This window comes from Ostrea edulis, chromosome 1, assembly GCF_947568905.1.
Source record: "Ostrea edulis chromosome 1, xbOstEdul1.1, whole genome shotgun sequence".
Classification (NCBI taxonomy): domain Eukaryota; kingdom Metazoa; phylum Mollusca; class Bivalvia; order Ostreida; family Ostreidae; genus Ostrea; species Ostrea edulis.
In genome coordinates this window covers 67,006,758-67,025,757 of record NC_079164.1, presented here as the reverse complement: position 1 = coordinate 67,025,757, position 19,000 = coordinate 67,006,758, and the positions used below count along the sequence as shown (strand labels likewise).

The 19,000-nt window shown below is 35.9% G+C and overlaps 2 protein-coding genes across 5 annotated transcripts in view; both read left to right on the top strand.

The window, feature by feature from the left end:
- Nucleotides 1-1,016, top strand: part of LOC125646576 (steroid 17-alpha-hydroxylase/17,20 lyase-like) — a 31,277-nt gene extending 30,261 nt beyond the window's left edge. For all 3 annotated transcript variants that reach the window (XM_056157448.1, XM_048872952.2, XM_056157441.1), the window contains exon 6: nucleotides 110-1,016. In XM_056157448.1, the coding sequence (XP_056013423.1) occupies nucleotides 110-323 (214 nt within the window). In that variant the 3' untranslated portion in view covers nucleotides 324-1,016. The remainder of the gene's footprint in view (nucleotides 1-109) is intronic.
- Nucleotides 1,017-4,923: 3,907 nt separating this feature from the next.
- On the top strand, nucleotides 4,924-18,658 carry LOC125646578 (steroid 17-alpha-hydroxylase/17,20 lyase-like). 2 transcript variants are annotated; one of them, XM_056157458.1, is made up of 7 exons: nucleotides 4,924-5,253; nucleotides 5,748-6,237; nucleotides 11,570-11,779; nucleotides 11,953-12,082; nucleotides 12,926-13,188; nucleotides 15,520-15,647; nucleotides 15,796-18,658. In XM_056157458.1, exons 2-7 carry the CDS (start codon nucleotides 6,070-6,072, stop codon nucleotides 16,007-16,009), a joined length of 1,113 nt encoding a protein of 370 aa, XP_056013433.1. In that variant the 5' UTR covers nucleotides 4,924-5,253; nucleotides 5,748-6,069; the 3' UTR covers nucleotides 16,010-18,658. The 2 variants fall into 2 exon arrangements, with proteins under 2 accessions (XP_056013433.1, XP_048728923.2); XM_048872966.2 differs by lacking the exon at nucleotides 4,924-5,253 and having other exon boundaries at nucleotides 5,509-6,237.
- The last annotated feature ends 342 nt before the right edge of the window (nucleotides 18,659-19,000 follow it).

Below are 19,000 nucleotides of genomic sequence, written 5' to 3'. Positions count from 1 at the left end.
GCAATAATAAAAATAAAACTAAAGATCTTCATGAAAACAAACACAAACATACTGAAAACATTGTTTGACGTACTTTGAATGTCCATATTTCTAATCTATTTTAACTCAGGCTGCTTGCCTTCGGAATCGGAAAACGAGGTTGTATCGGCGAGGTGTTCGCAAAGTCCAGAATTTTTCTCTTCTTGGCTACTCTTATGCAGAGTTTCACAATCTTGGAGCCTGAGGATTGTGAACTTCCAGATTTTCTGCCAAAGGATATGGAGCCGGGACTGCTTTTGCAACCAAAGCCGTACAAAGTTCGTTTCGTTCAAAGGGAGAAATAGGTCAAAAGGATTTATTAGATTTATATTTGACAAAATGCTTTAGATATTATTCACAATTTTTGACTGCCAGAGAAATAATGGGAAGCTTACTGATATACAATGTATAACATAATCTAATTTAACCCTTTTTCTAATAATCCGAAATCCTGTACTCCATCACTGGCAGTTACGACAAAGGAAGAAAAGAATAACTTGAAAAGACCCTTTCTATTCCAAGTATTACCAATATGTATATGAATATTTGTTGTGGATACAGGTATAGGTTACCAATATTAATTCATCTACTACCAAAGAAAATAGATACAGGGAAAATATAGAAATATCAACTAACACATGTATATACAGATATCCATATTCATAAGAAGTTTACCGATAACAAATACAAAAATATACACAGTATATCTCTGTAAATGAACTTTGTCATACCTTTTTTGCCCTCTACATTTTTAATATTTTCTTGAACCCTATTGTTTATCGATATAAGGAATAGTAAAATTTTGTATTGATAAAATGAATATAGTGGTAAATTTTGAAATCAATTACTGTTGTGCATTGTATATATATATATATATATATATATATATATATATAGCGAACTAATATTGGTATTTTTTAGATTTTGTAGTTTATAGTTTGTCTAATGTGAAGAATCTGGTCATGATCAGTGTAATAAATGATAATCTGCTTGATAAATTGTATCCATTGGAAACATTTGTATACAAAAACGATCAATTCTGCTTGGAATTTCAAATTTCCATAAAATCACTGCAGAGCCATATATATATATTTCATAGCATAACACACCATGATATGTATGTCTCTGGTTACGGCAATATCAAATCTTATTCGACAATATATATATTTATATTTCACGTCATCAAACACGGTTCAACTTTTCGTCATTCACCGGAAATGAAAGTGAAAATTTCGAAATAGCACACTTTGAAATACACGACATATTATGACAACTCTTCTCAGAAACAAACTGGTGTATTCCAGTTCCACTACAGGAACGTTTTGTGAACGATGACTACGCGGTGCATTTCACTTTACAATGTTCTTACCAGGTTTGAAAGAAAATCATTGTTTATCTACATTTTAACTAAATAAAGTATTAAAACTATTGCCGTTGAGAGATACCAATAAATGTACGAGAATCCAGTATCTGCTAGACTTTCTGATGTGGTCAGGCTAATGAAATCTTTATATGGTCCGACCAAAATGCACCATCAAAAGTAAGGCATAACGTAGCAATTTCTATTCTGATCTAATAAAATAAAAGAATCAGACTTGATACAAAAGAGCGCTATCCAACACAAAATGTGTTTATCAATTAATTACAGAGAAAGTATGTATTATTTAACCTGCACAACTATCGCGAATGGATATGACATCTATATGATGTACCATGAATAAAACAGTGTTAGGGCCATGAGACGGCATTTGTACCATCAACGCCGATCCTATAGTCTTCATCAATCAGGTAGTGAGTGTACTATTTTTACCGCCCCTTCCATACATGCCCCGAAAAGGTGAATTGTCTTGGCGTTCTGAACTAGAGGGTTCCTTTTGTCTAGAATTTTGGGGAGAAATTCAATTAAGGTTTTATGAACCCGAGACAGTTGGTTTGAGCATGAGGCATCGGACGGCACGAAGGTATACGTGCTATTCTCTCGAGTGAGGTTTATACTTTTATGGTGAACTGCGTGTCGAGGTGCAGAAATATTTCTATATCTAAAAGTTCATACCCATAGAATATATTTTAAATTGAAAAAAAAATACATTCCGTTTTTGTGCAATACATCGTTTGAAATACTTAGAAACCGATTTCCAAGTTTAAAAAAGTCATGTGAATAAAAAAAATTCAAACTGAAATACAGCAGTCACATATGATGTGGTAATTTGAATGTGTTTTGAAGCGCGTGAAGAAGTTTTTACTTTTGTATATGACTGTACCTTGAGAAATTCCCAATAGACGTATATTGTCAGTTTCTCTTTCTTTGAGACAGCGGCATCGAATAGATTTACATTTTATAGACAAACATTAGATCTGAGACGGGCGATTTTAATGTAAGGAAAGTATAAATTGTTGACAGCCCCACCTTTCTACATTTTTTTGTTGTTGTTTTGATTGCATCATAATTTGCACTAAGGATATAGGTACAATGTTTTACAACATGGCGGCGTAACCACCGGGCATGCAGTAGTAAAACGAAACACATGTAGCGGGTGTGTATGAATATTCGTTGTTCACGCGTCGCATTTATTCAGTTTGTGTGAGTGAAATAGTAAAAGTTTACATAGACATGCATGCACAGGGGCGTCCGCAAGTATTTGACATTGGGGAGGCGAACTGGATCGAAAAGGGGAGGGGGGTCTAACTAACATGTTTTGACTTAAATTCAGATTTCCACCTGAGTCTTGTTATAATTCGTTTCCTATTCTGTCAATATCTTCAAGACACCATATCAACTTTTTAAAGAGATGATTTAAATAATTACTCTTTTTGAAATTTGTAGAACTTTACCTATAAACATGAATTTAGCTACAGTTCTGCAGCTAACATGAATTATAACAGATCTACCATTGCTCCCCTCACAGACAGAATTGTATCTTGTGAAACATCATATCTTTTTCGAGGATGCTGGCAAAAGAACTGCATGGGGTTTAGGCTGTATATTTGACATAGGGTACTGCAGGGAGTGGCAATCCGTATTCTTCACTGTATGGAAAATCACATGCGGAAATGAAAGGGCGAGTCCATTGTTGTCATGTAACTTGAAAGTTCATTCTTCATATATCATACACAACGAAAAAATCTTATACATAATACTCTTACAAGTATATATATATAGATGGTCGAGCGGTCTAGCGCGCTGGTTACATGCTGCTAGGAGATTTGGGTCCGCAGGTCGTGAGCTCAACCCCGGGTAGGGGCGGAAGTGGGTATCTAAATAAAGTGAAATTTTCTGTGCTTTATATTAAACATTTCTTCACTTAGGGCAGTTATGTTCATTTAAGAGTTCATTGCTATTTCTGTCCTTTATATGTATATCATACACGACGTATTATCTATTTATAATAATAATTTTCATTCATATGTCGATTCGATATATCCCTGTGAACTCGAAATAAAAGATTCCTCAGAGTCGTCCACTTCTGCTTCATACTTAGGTATTTTATTGAAAGTAGATATTAACGGCAAACTAACAACTCAACTTTATGACGAATGGGATGATTTCAGTTTCTCCATCGTCATCTTCCCATATTTTTGTAGCAATATTCCATTATCACCTGCATATGGTGTCTATATCTCTCAGCTGATTCGATACGGAAGAGCTTGTTCTGCGTATGGTTAGTTTTTAAATCGAAGCAGGCTACTGACAAACAAGTTGATGGTGCAGGGCTTCCAACACTCTCGTTTAAAGTAAGCAATTCTATGGTCGTTAAACCGATATAGTTTACCAATACTACCTATCATTGGGTCAAATGCTGTCTGACGGGTTCCATGCCGATTTTTAGGCCCTTCTTGCCACACTGATTTTAACTACGAATAACTCCGCTTACCTGATCAAGATATAGGGCTCACGGCGGGTGTGACCGGTCAACAGGGGATGCTTACTCCTCCTAGGCACCTGATCCCACCTTTGATGTATCCAGGGGTCCGTGTTTGCCCATCTCTCTATTTTGTATTGCTTATAGGTGCTATGAGATTGATCACTGTTTGTTATCTTCACCTTTGATACAATTGTATTTATCAATTGCAAGGCCCTGTCTAAGAATAGTGCGTGCACTAATTAGATCACCTTCTTGAAATAATGTATTATTGTTATCAATATAATCATCATTATGGAATATTGCTACGTAACATAATTATGGGAAGTTGACGATAGAGAAGCTGAAGTCATCCCGTTTGTCATAAAGTTAAGTTGTTAGTTTTCTGTTAACATCTATTTTCAATAAATTATCTAAGTACTAAGCAGATGTAAAAGATTCTGTGTTATCTTTTATTTGAGTTCACTGGGATATATCGAATCAACATATGAATAAAAATGATTATTGTTGATAGATAAAACGCCATCGGTATATATAAATGTCGAGTTCAAGGCCACAGAAAGAATTTTTTTTTCTTCTTATGTAGAATATTTTTAAAATATTCTGACTTTAAAAACTAACATGAACTTGTTTTTCAGTAGCCTGCCATGATTTTCAAAACTGATCAGGTGCAGAACAAGCTCGTGTAAGATGATATAAAGAACCTTTAATCATTTTGGGGTGGCGATCCACCTAATGTAGATGAGCTTGATCATCTCCTTAGTAAACATTTTTTTTAAATAATAAAATAAAAATGCTATTCCAATAGTGTAATTATGTTAAGAAATTCCTTCGGGATCGTAATATCTCTAAGGGCGCAAATTGTTAGAGATGATTCAATTACAGCATAATTATATGTGTTGATCGATATGTTATATACTAAAAGTAATTCAGCAGGAAACGATTTTTGTAGACTGGTCTGTGGAATATTGGATCTCTGCTTCAGAAGTCAAATTTAGCTTCCTATCATTTCTATAGGTATTTATTACAACTTCGGCTGGTAATTTAAAAATGATACATTTATTCACTAGGCTGAGCGCAGTGATATATCTTGTCTTTAGATAATCTATGTTGTGTTGTAAATTATGAAAATGATGTTCATCAAAATCAATGAAATATAGATGAATCAAGTACGTTACAGAAAACAAATAATTCATAGATACATAGAATATAATTGTCCATCTTTCCAAATCAACCAGAGTATTCCATAACTGGTAGTACGTGGTGACAGAATTTCTGAGCTACAATGAATATGGAGAATGTTACCAGCTAACTCGAATGCACAACACAGGAAGATTATACAATAATGGCTGTTTTGCACATAATATTATACCAGGTATAAAAATAATTCAATAGTAAAAGTTTTTTGTAGACAGCCCTTTTGTGGAACATTAAAGCTCTGATTTCAATGCCAAATTCAGATATTCATCACATAATGAAAATGATACCTATACATTTACTCGCTTTGTTGAGCACAGTAATACATCTTGTCTTCAAATAATCTATGATGCGCTAATCAAAATTAATGAAAGAGAGTTATATTGAATACCTGACAAAACACAAATCAATCATAGTTATGTAAAATATAATTGCCCATTTTTCCAAATCAACCAGAGCATTCCATGACTGGTAGTACGTGGTGATTGAATTTCTGTGATATTGTGAATGTGGAGAATGTCACCTGCTACCTCGAATATAGGGCACATAGAGATTGTCACTTGCTACATGTACCTCGGAATATAGGGCACAGGAAGATAATACAAAAATGACCGTTTTGTGCATAACATTTATTATAGGGATTTCATACTTTGCGTTTTTGGTTTTTAAAAGTTGGCGAAAAGAGAAGAAATGCCCTGGGCCTCAGGGTAAACCTGTTGTTGGTGTGCTGTGTGATTTGGATTTGGAGAAACTCCACGTTACCTTCGATAAATGGAGTAAACAGTATGGGGATCTATATCAGTTTACATGTGTAGGGAAAAAGTTTCTTGTCGTCAGCTCATCGGAACTCGCTCGGGATCTCTTACTGAAAGAGCCTACAGCAACTACGACGGCTGGTCGACCTGCGACGTTTATTGGTCAATATTTTTTTCGGCCTAATAGTGATATTGTTTTTGCTACATCGCCGGACCAAAATTGGACAAAAAGGAGGAAGATGATGTACCAGACTTTGAATGCATATGGAGAGGGGCTTATGGACAGAGAAAGACAAATCACACAAAATTTGATTACTATGAAGAATGAGATTCAGTCGGTCATTGGTCAAACTGTTGATCCGAGCGATATTGTGGAAGAATTTATCCTGAGCACCATTGAATGTTTGGTAAGATGAGTCTGACTAATAATATTTTGTTATTAATTTTGATATCTACGGAAGCATATCACTGCCGAATGAAAATATGTTTTTCTAAGTCGTACATGTACGTACGAGGTACTCAGGTAGCAGGGGACAGTTTCGCACTATAGGCCCAGCCAACTTTTTCAAAAAATGGAAATACCCCATATTTGATGTGATATTACATGTGTAAAAATGTATACAATAATTTTAGGATGCATGTCAAATGTAGCTGAATGCTAAATAAAAATGTTGATATACAACATGTAGGTGTCACCATGATTCCTAGCATATAGATGGGTGCAAATACGAAACTAAGACACGTGGTCAGTTGCTGAAGAAATTCCGGTGAAAACATGCAGGGTCTAGCAAAAGGTCTGTAGCTGTGAGGGAAAGTGGATGGCCCCATATGAGAGGTAGATTTTTAAGAAGGGCAGACAGGGTTCTTGATTGTGCACAGTGTGTAAATCCCCATGTTTGGTACTGTGATGGTGTGGGGGTGGTGCGGATTAGCCCAAATGAGGGACAATCAAAGCAAAAAAGGGGAACCTGCTCAGAGCATGTTTTGTGCACCAGCACCAGTATTTATAGATTACATGTAATTTAGGGTCATAATTTATGAACTACACTAATATGAAATACAAGTATTGACATAAAAGGGAAATGTGATTTTTCATTAGTCTGTCATAATCTGACTTTGGTGTATACCCCCTATCCACATGTTTCAAAACCAAAGAAACTGTCCCCTGCCACCTCAGATGCACGTACAGATATTAAGTCGTACGTATGACATAGTCAATCATTCGTATGACACAATTAAATCGTATGTACGACATAACCAAGTCGTGCGTGAACGATAACTATGTCGTTCATAAGATTTAATTAAGTAGTACGTATGAGAAAAAGAAGTCGTACTTAGGAAATAACTGAATTGTATGTGCAAGATACCAAAGGTGACAGGTGACATCTTTTTTGTTCTGAAGCACGTGGCTAAGGTTATTCATCAAAGTTGATTATGACATACTACTGACAAATCGTATTTCCATTTTATGTCAAAACTTGTACATGTATTTCATATAGGTATAGTTAATAAATGTTTACTCTAAATTACATATTATCCATGCATACTGGCGCATAAAACAAGCTTTCTCCCTTTGATTTTCTCTCCTGTGGGCACCACCCAAACACCATCAGAGTACCGTGGAGGGGATTGAGACATTGTACAAAATCAAACCCTGTCTGCCCTTCCTAAAATATACCCTTCATCTGGGGCCATCCACTTTCCCTTTCAGCTACAGACCTTTTGCTGGATCATGTTTTCACCTGAATAGGATCGGAAAGTCTAGTTTACTTTCACTAAAGATTTACAACTTCTGGGCTGCAATCGAAGATGCCGCTTTGTTTTGCCTTCGATTGCACTCACATGACATAGTCGAAACGAACCTGCAACTTGTATAGACTCCCTATCGATGCAAATATGAGGTAGAAGTAGATTTATAGATGCAGGTAAATAAATCATATTACTTAAATTTAAAACTCAAATCATCGATTGAGAACTGGGAAGTAGTGAGCTCAATCCCCAACCGGGTGATTGATTCAAATATATTCCTAATTTACTGACAATTTCAGGTAATAAACATTTTAAAGATCTGTTTTTCTATTAATTTTAACACTGATTTGACTATGGATTACTCCATTTAATTGATATAGGTCCCACGGCGGGTGTGACCGGTCTACATGGGATGCTTACTCCTTCTAGGCATCTGGTGTCCATATTTGCTAAACTCTTACTTTTGTATTCCTTATAGGAGTTATGAAATTGATCAAAACAAGACGAGGCCATCTGCATGTAGGTTGGGGAGGGGCGGAGTAAATAAAACAGTTATCTGGGTGAACATTACAAATATCTATTTGTATCACCATTTCTCATTCTTCCTGATTAATCGTTAATCCTATACACTAGTAATTACACATATTTTGTGTGGTGCCGATTACAAGAAAGAAAAGAGACAAACAATGCATATTTTCTAGAGTTTTTCAATTTCATTATGTTTTAATCATGATATTGCTTATGTTGTTTTGTAACCCTTACAGAAAATGTTATTGATTTGCAACCGAAAATAGAAATAAAAGTTCTACAAAGAAAATTAGGTTCACTGAAACTGAAATGACAAGCCTTTACAAGATGTACACTAAGCAACATAACACATAACCCATACAAGGTTTTGATACATATGGATTTCATTTCAGTATCAAATTTTTGAAAACATCTTTTTAAAAAGATGTGTTTGTAAAACACTATGCTCTTAATGGCAACAAAGAAATAATAAACATGCACATACACGAAGATCAAATAATCATGAAAATTTGAATAAAAATGATACAATATGTTTATTCACTGTGACAAAATAAGAGAGGGGTTGCAATCCCCCTTCTGGCTGGCTGAACATCTGTACCAAAAATGGGGTTTTGATTGTAGTTGGGGGGGGGGGGTACATACACACACACACATACACACCTTTTAGGGGGATGATAAAACATGGGTTACACTCACCCGACCCGACGCCACCCCACCCCACCCCTTTGAATATTATTTTGATCCACCCCTGAAGTACTATAACGATATTCAATCTGGCCCATTTAACTACTTCTGTTAATGGACAGTACAAGAATTCTGTACCAGCGACCAATATCTCAGGATTCTCATGAAATCACATCTTAATCTATGGGATCTAGATATGTTATTCGAAGGAGTGTTGAAAACTCTAGGGATACCCTCTAAGATAAAATGCAAAGGGTCAATGCCGAAATCATTGATGAGGTTTCCTCTGTAAGAATTGTTTTGGATGCTACAGACATAACACAGGATGTACCTTCAAAAATGAATAATTAGTCGTTATCTTACAGCAACTACAAAAGTCCTAACACAAGAAAGGCTATCACTTGTGTACCATTGAGTATTGTTTTGAACGCTATCCTATATCCACCTCTGATGTTAACATTGTCGATCACTGTGGTGTATTGAAGCCAGGTGGTATGTGAATCTTGCAGATAAAGGATTCAATAAACGATAAACTTCCGCCAGGTGTGACATTGAACATACCACCTTTCCTTTCATCAAGGAAGTACAACTTTGTTACAAGATCGACATCAGTCAAATTCATGGGGAGCGTGTAAATGAGACAATTAGGAACAATAATGTACCCTCGCAATACAGACAAATCAATCCAATAAGATTTTTCAGCTGTGTGTGGCCTTTGTATATTGGCAATTCCTCTTCTGAAGGAAATAGCTGACAAGCATGAAATTCACAACTAACAAGATTTGATTTATTAGATTTACTTTCAGAGACTAGATACTGTACATGAAAGGTTATGAGAACGAACGGTGATCAATCTCATATCTCCAGTAATCATTACAAAATACAAAATTGGGCAAGCACGGACCCCTGAATATATTAAAGGTGGAATAAGGTGCCTAGGAGGAGTAAGCATATACATGTAAAACTTCTGACTCACATTATTCCGCATTGTCAACTTGCATTGCATGTAATCAAGTCAATGATACACTAAACATGTAAGGTTACTAGTGACTTTTCACACGTATTTTAGCTGGTTATTGCTATTGCAGAGAGGGCAAAAAGACATTGAAATAGAATTCAATCATTTTTGCCAAGTGTGATCCCCATAATTCGTCGCGAAGGATATGAATCACTCCCATTTTTATTGGTGAACAAGCCACGAAATCACGAGGTGTGCCTGTGACTTAAAGCTGAACTTGAAGTCAATAATTTTGGCTCTCTTTCAAATGCAGCATACCTTCCAAGTAACATTCTGTAAATCAGAATATAGATTCCATAACCAAAATTAATATCTAAAAAAAAACTTTCACTGGGTCAAATACTGTTTGATGTGTTTCATACCGATTATTAGGCCGTTTTGGCACACTCATTTTGACTACAGATAACTCCGTTTACCTGATCAAGATATATGGCTCACTGCAGGTGTGAGCGGTCGACAGGGGATGCTTACTCCTACTAGGTACCTGATCCCACCTCTGGTATATCCAGGGGTCCGTGTTTGCCCAACTCTCTATTTTGTATTACTTATAGGAGTTATGAGATTGACCACTGTTCGTTATCTTCACCTTTCATCCACTATATTCTTTACTCAAGTACAATCAGGATAATTCTTATCTGGGCATTCAATATTTTCTCATAGCATAATAAAAACTTGTTTGCATATACCTCTGTCTGACAGAATTTGTTAAGAAAACCTTATAATTACCTCTGTAATTACCTAGAAAAAATTAAATTTAAGTTTGCACAGGCATCCTTTTACTTGAAGATGGGCCTTTATGTGTTTTGGATCACCTGGATTTACATGTACAATGTATGCAAGTATTCATTACAGATTGATATTTTGACGAGTATACATTGTGAAGAGCTGTAGTGAGTTAACTATATTCTAGTTGTCTGGGTGGATATATTACTGTCATTGGTGTTAAAAATAGCTTTGGGAGGTGCAAACCTGATCCATGGGCTCTTCATATGTCGTTGATATGGTGGTATCAGTACTGTTTTTATTTACCAGAAATCATTATGAAATCAAAGTTAGATTTTATGAATGAAACTATGAAAAGTTCAAAAACAGATTGAAGTACATGTATATGACAATATCTCCATGTTATACATAACAAGAACAAGATTTTTTCATTCACTTCTAGTGATCTGGTGTTCTGTTCGATATAAATTCTTAGGGGTGGTTTACCTCTGTACATACAACTTTGTTATCATCTCATGCGTGCGACTTACTTTATATCGTGCATATAACTTTGTTATGTCATACGTATGACTAAGTTATGTCAAATGTCCGATTTAGTATGTCAAATGTACGACTTAGTATCTTATAATTACGACTTGGTTATCTCGTACGCAAGACTTGATAAGTCGTATGTACAACATAACAAAACGTATTTTTCGTTTGGTTGTAATGCCCTTCCCTAATGATCAACCAAGAAAATCTGTGTTTGATGCAAAATACAATTTTGCGTCTTTAAACTGTATTTGTTAGGTCTATAAATGAAAGGTGAAAATAACGAACAGAGATCAATCTCATAACTCCTATCAGCAATATAAAATAGAGAGTTGGGCAAACGCAGACTCCTGGACACACCAGAGGTGATATCAGGTATCTAGGATGAGCAATCATCCCCTGTCGACCGGTCACACCCACCACGAGCCCTATATCTTGATCAGGTAAACGGAATTATTCGTAGTCAAAATATATTGTTATATGTACATATATCTTTATCTTTAAAGCTGATTGGAAGAAGTTTTGGTAGACATGGTCAACTGCAATCCTTAATGAACAGATTCGATCACGAGATGAACGAAGTCACAAACCAAGGGCATGATATCGTGTACAATGCATTTCCATTTCTTCGATTTTTACCGCTCCCACATTCGAAAAAACTTCAACATGTGATAGAAATGAAAGATCAGTTGATTCACATGTTAGACAGTATATCGGTAAGCTGAAAATTCATTTATTGTCTGTTAGTTTGTGCACAGCCTGCTTTTATCATATATCAGACATGGGCGTTAACGAGAGCGATAAAAAAAATGAAATGAATCGCAGAAATGAAAATAGAATTGATCTGAACTCTTGTTATACCGAAAATATATTATTGTTCCTCAAAAAGAGAGAAGAAATAGGGGACAAAGGCGTATATCAATTTCTGAAGAAAACCACCTTAGAACGAGATACCTCCGGGCATCAGTGGTTTACCGACCTCCATCTTTGGTCCATGATCGTGAACCTAATCGGGGCTGGTAAGTGCCATCATATTGTAACTTCGCGTATTAAATTTAATCGCTTTTATTTTTATATTGCTAAAATAAATAAAAAGACTTTTGACCAACAGAGCACTGAGGAATTTATGTTCTCGCGATTTTACGCATATGAGTCCTCTCGGGGTATTAAGTACTCGCCTAAAATAAGGATTCTACAGTACTTAACTGCTTTGTAAATCAAAATTACAATGACCACTCTGCAATAGAACATATTCGTCATATGGGATCTTGACAGGGTATATGGACTCACATTCCCTCTCAAGGTTTGTATTCTCCTGAACCCTTACCCAAATAATAACGTACACTACCGTCCCAGTTATCACCAAACATTACTGTCACAGTTATCATCATACACTACTGTCCCAGTTATCACCATACACTACCGTCCCAGTTATCATCATACACTACCGTCCCAATTATCATCATACACTATCGTCCCAGTTATCACCAAACATTACTGTCACAGTTATCATCATACACTATCATCCCAGTTATCATCATACACTACCGTCCCAGTTATCACCAAACATTACTGTCCCAGTTATCATCATACACTACTGTCCCAGTTATCACCATACACTACCGTCTCAGTTATCATCATACACTACCGTCCCAGTTATCACCATACACTACCGTCCCAGTTATCACCATACACTACCGTCCCAGTTATCATCATACACTACCGTCCCAGTTATCACCATACACTATCTTCCCAGTTGTTAACTTATCACGTACACTACCGTCCCAGTTTTCATCATACATTATTGTCACGGTTAGCGCATAACCTACCATCAACGTGAGGAACTGAGGTGCTTTTTTCAGGCCATCTGACTACAAGAGGAACATTGCTATCCATGATTCATATATTGGCAAAACGACCGGATCTTCAGAAGTCACTCCAAACAGAAATCGACAATGCGATCGGTGTTACCAGAAAACCAAATTTGACAGACAGACAGCACTGCCCATTGGTGGAATCTTTTACCATGGAAACAATTCGTTATATATCACATGTTCCAATCCTTCTCCATAAGACAACAGAGATGTCAAACATCGCCGGTGTTCCTGTCGATCAAAACACAAGTGTACGTAATTCAAATATCCACACTGATACTAATGTATAGCTTATTCCATTACACATAATGTTGTAGGGGATATACGCGAAACATTATTTTCGTTGGCATTAATGAGATATTTCTTTATAATTTTTGCTCCTTTTTGGAAAGCCTTTTTCTAATTCAAGTACCCATACAGCATTCATTACATTTTGATGCTTCAATTGGCTTCAGAATATATCTTCTGTCGTAGAATAGAACAGCATTTCAAACACTTGCTTTTTAGCTTACTTAAGCTGAATATTTCCCATCAAAGTCTTTTTGTCGTCTAGCATTAAATTAATCTCAGATATTTTCAATTTCTCCTTAAAAACCACATGAGAAGAAAAGATCTCTTGCTGTGACTTTCAATTCGACATTAAGATATATCGGCGATGTATTATCTATTATCTATTAACAATAATAATTTTCATTCATATGTCGATTCGATATATCCCAGTGAACTCGATATAAAAAAAACATCACAGAGTCGTCCACTTTTGCTTCATACTTAGATATTTTATTGAAAGTAGATATTAACGACAAACTAGCAATTCATCTTGATGACAAACGGGATCTGTCATGAAACGTGAAGATAATGAACAGTGATCATTCTCATTACTCTCACAAGCTATACAAAATAGAGAGTTGGGGAAACACGGACCCCTGGACACACCAGAGGTGGGATCAGGTGCCTAGGAGGAGTAAGCATCCCCTGTCGACCGGTCACACCCACCGTGAGCCCTATATCTTGATCAGGTAAACGGAGTTATCCGTAGTCAAAATCAGTGTGCCAAGAACGGCCTAAAAATCGGTATGAAACAAGCCAGACAGCATTTGATCCAATGATAAGTTGTATTAACAAACTAGATCGTTAAAACGACCATAGAATTTGCAAAATGCTGACTTTAAACGAGATTGTTGGAAGCCCTGCACCAACAACTTGTTTGTCAGTAGACTGCTTCGATTTAAAAACTGACTATACGCAGAACAAGTTCTTGCGTATCTAATCAGTTGAGAGATATAAACACCATATACAGGTGATAATGGAATATTACTACATAAATATGGGAAGCTGACTCTGGAGAAGTTTAAATCATCCCGTTTGTCATAAAGTTGAGTTGTTAGTTTGCCGTTAATAACATGTGTATTCAATAAATATCTAAGTACGAAGCAGATGTGGAAGGCAGTGGTGTATTTTAGTTTGAGTTCGCTGATGACTTATCTACTATTATCAAGAACCTTCATGAATATTTGCGAAAGTGTTAATCTTGTAGGTCATAAAATATCAATGGGGAGACTACTTTCTCATAACCTATGTGTGTCTTTTTATAGCAATTATACATTACTCTAAATAACCTCACGGTCGACATAGCGTCACAAAACGTCATTCTTGTGAACCACCTACAAATATGCAGCATGTCTATTTTCTCCACATGATTTACCTACGCATGCGCAGTATTATGAAGTACCAGCACACCGTTCGAACCCTTATATATATTGAACTTTTAAATAAACATAACTGCCCTAAGTGAAAAAATATTTAATATAAAGCACAGAATATTTCACATTATTTCGATACCCACTTCCGCTCCTATCCGGGGTTGAACTCACGACCTGCGGAACCAAATCTTCTAGCAGCATGTTACCAGTGCGCTAAACCGCTCGACCATTTAGGCAATATGTATATGTGTATATATATATATAGAAAGATAGATAGATAAAGTATATCTAGTTTTTAACGTTCCGCTGTTTGTGACGTAACGTCACTATGTTACTAAATGTAAAGCTCCTAAAGATTTGAAATGAAAGCGCTAAAGCTTTACTAAACGTCTTCGTGTATCTTTTTTATTTTTTACCTATATATATATATATATATATATATAAATGAAGTTCAGCTGGAACATTCATCATTCTTCACGGATTATTCCCTGTTCAGAAAAATAAGTTTGGATTTTTCTATTTATCAATGAGTCAGTATTGATATTTCCCTAAGTTAGGACAAAACATGACCAATCCCAAATTTCAACGTTATCTTATGTCGTAACTCATTTTACACCAAACCGCAAAAGCCTTGATTATAAACTGACATTAATCATAAGAAATTTAAAAAAACCCTGTTTGTACTGAAGAAAGGACAATTTGATTGTATACATTATTTATGTTGTGGAGTAGTTTTAGATACTCTCGCACTCCCTGTGCGCACGTGCGTGCGTGCGCGTGCGGTGTGTGTGTGTGTGTGTGTGTGTGTGTGTGTGTTGAGTTACATCACCCAATATTTAAAAATAAATCGTTAACAAATCCAATTTTATTTCTACGTAGATTGTCATCAATGCATGGACTATACATCACAGTGATAAGGAATGGAACGATCCTTTCTTATTTAAGCCTGAGAGATTTCTACAGCCTGATGGCAGCTTGATGACGTCTATTGATCCTGTCAGGAAAAGGTACACGTGAACTACTGTAACTCGTATATACGCTGAATATTATCGAAAGAATAGCTATAATAAAAGTAAACTAAAGATCTTCATGAAAACAAAGACACAGTGTTTGGCGTACTTTGTATGTCAATATTTCTAATCTATTTTAACTCAGGATGCTTGCCTTTGGACTCGGAAAACGAAATTGTCTCGGTGAGGTGTTCGCAAAGTCCAGAATTTTTCTCTTCGTGGCTACACTTATGCAGAGTTTCACAATCTTGGAGCCTGAGGATTGCGAACTTCCAGAATTTCGGCCGAAGGATATGGAACCGGGACTGCTTCTGCAACCCAAGCCGTACAAAATTCGCTTTGTTCAGAGGGGAAAATAGGTTAAAGGGATTTATTAGAGTTATATATGACACAATGCTTTAGATACCTGTATTATATACATGTTTTGTTTACCGTAGAAATGATGGGAAAATTGCTGATATAAATAATAAGCTAATTTAAATCTATTTGAATCTTTTAACTTACGCAAATACTCCGAAATCCTGTACTTCATCACCGGAAGTTACGACAAAAAAGAAAAGAATAACTGGGGAAAAACCTTTTGTATTCTAATTTGTGTACAATATGCATTTCAAATGTGTATATGAATATTTGTTACATTATCTATACATATATATGTTACCAATATTTATTCAGATATATTACCAAGGAAAATAGATTCCAGGAAAATAAAAATATCAACTAACAAATGTATATCCAAATATCGATGTTTCATACCGATTGTTAGGCCTTTCTTGATACACTGTCTTTGACTACGGATAACTCCTTTTACCTGATCAAGATATACTCGTAGGACTCACGGCAGGTGTGACCGGTCAACAGGGAATGCTTAGTCCTCCAAGGCACCTCATCCCACATTTGGTATAACCAGTTGTCCGTGTTTGCCTAACTCTAATTTGTATTCCTGATAGGAGTTATGAGATTGATCACTGTTTGTTTTCTTCACCTTCCATTCATAATATGTCTACAGATATTAGTTACAAAAATGTACACAGAGTACGAGGGCTGTTTGATATGTAATGTATATTGTAAAATATCTCAAAAGCATTCGACTCAAATAGTGAAATAAACATTACATCCCTTCAAAGGAATCTCCGCAGTTTGAAATACATAATTTCAATCTCTGAATCCATTTCTGAAATGCGTCACGGTACGCTGATTTAGGTAGACCTCTGAGGCACTGCATGATGGCTGATCCAAGGGCTTGTCGGGACTTGTAACGACGACCAGATAAAAACTTTTTGAGTTTTGGAAAAAGGAAAAAGTCTCATGGGGCTAGATCTGGAGAGTATTGTGGGTGTGGCAAGACGGTAACTTTCTCCGACTTCAAAAAATTGCTTCGCAAGCTCAGATGTATGTGTGGAGGATTATCATGGAATGCTGAACAACTTGTCCCCAAGACAACTCGCCCCCTCTCAGGACAACTCGCCCTCTCTCAGGACAAATCACTCCTTCTCTTGAGACAACTCGCCCCCAATATCATATTTAAATATATCTCTTTTTTTTAAATTCTCTCTCTCTCTCTCTCTCTCTCTCTCTCTGTGTGTGTGTGTGTGTGTGTGTGTGTGTGTGTGTGTGTGTGTGTGTAATTGTACAAATATTTACACTTTTTTCCCTATAAAGATACGTCTTTTTATTTCATACTTTAACAAGAATGGTAAATTCTAATAGAATTATATGTTTTTCCCTAAAATATCTCTAGCAAATTTATCGTTATTTCGGATTATTGATAATTATACTACGTGAGTTGTAGATCAAGCTAATACTCTCCCTACCAAACGCTAACTTGCTTCCGCTGAAATTATAAATTTTACATATACATAAAAGTGATGATGAATTTACTGGACCCAAACATTGGATTTTCACTAAAAATGTTCGTCTTGCATAAAAAGAAACGAAGTTCGGTGTTTATGTGAACATGTCTTTTTGTCTGTGATGTATATACTATCTATAAGAAATTTATTAATTTTTGTTAATACATCTTCACTAAAAATGTTCGTTTTGCATAAAAAGACACGAAGTTCGGTGTTTATGTGAACATGTCTTTTTGTCTGTGATGTATATACTATCTATAAAAAATTTATTAATTTTTGCTAATACATCTTGGATTTAGACCAAAATTTTTCTTACTGGTTCGAAATAGTGAACCCATGTTTCGTCACCAGTAGCTTTGTTTGCAAATTGTCTTTGATTGAATTTGGGAAACATTTTGAGCAATGCTTAGCGGTTTCTCTTCGTACCCGTTTTTGGTCATCTGTCAATATACGCAGTATCCATCGGGCAGAAATCTTTCGTACTTTCAAAATACGCTTCAGAATGAAATACACCCGCAATAGTGATATGACAACAGCTCTGGCAATATCACGAATCGTGTATCTGCCATCACTTTCAATTATTTCTCTGACTTTTGAGACATTTGCCATGCCTGTTACAGTTACAGATCAGCCAAATTTTGCTGCATCTTTGACGGATTCGGTCCCAGTCAGAAATTTCTTTCTCCACCTACGAATTGTGTCACCTTATCAGACCATAAATTTCCCCAATTCAGTTAAAATCTTCATTACCGAATGACCGAGTTTTGTGCGAACTTTATATAACCTCTAATTTCTTCATTATTATCAACTCGTTTCCCAACCATTTTTACAACAGTGGTCAAGGACTGGCTCTATTGAAATTACTATAAGTTTAAAATATGTGGAGCTGAAGGCTTGTGTTTATACTGTTGGAAAGGTATTGAATAGAGCTATTTTAGTATTATCATCCACGAAATCGTGCAAAGCGTTATGGCGCTGTGGTACAATACACATTACATATCGAACAGCCCTCGTATATATCTGTAAATGCTTCATGTCGAGCCGCATTGTCCTATACAAGTGTAATGTGTTCTTGAACCAGATTTTTTTATTGATGTAAGGAATAGTTGTATGTTCTGTTGACAAAATGAATATAATAGTAAATGTTCAAATCAGTTACTGTTGTTTATCATATACTTTGTAATGATTATGCCGATTCTTCACTATGCGATACAGATGACATCACAATAGACGATATCAACGACTGGTCCGAAAACCGATATAACATATCAAACCAGCGTCCAAAAATGCATATCCATCCGCTCGTAACAATCAATCTATCAAAGTCTTTACTGAAGCAATCAATGTATTAAAAGTATTTACTGTAGTAAATCAATGTATCAAAACTATCATAATCAATATGCAAGGTGAAGATAACGAACAGTGATCAATCTCATAACTCCTACAAGCAATACAAAATAGATAGTTGGGCAAATACGGACCCCTGGACACACCAGA

Bases quoted from the DNA above. Each gene is read 5' to 3' on its own strand.
- LOC125646578 (XM_048872966.2), top strand. From the start codon at position 5,683: ATGACCGTTTTGTGCATAACATTTATTATAGGGATTTCATACTTTGCG. The intron at 6,238-11,569 runs GTAAGATGAGTC...TTATCTTTAAAG, and splicing joins TGAGCACCATTGAATGTTTG to CTGATTGGAAGAAGTTTTGG. The intron at 15,648-15,795 runs GTACACGTGAAC...ATTTTAACTCAG, and splicing joins ATTGATCCTGTCAGGAAAAG to GATGCTTGCCTTTGGACTCG.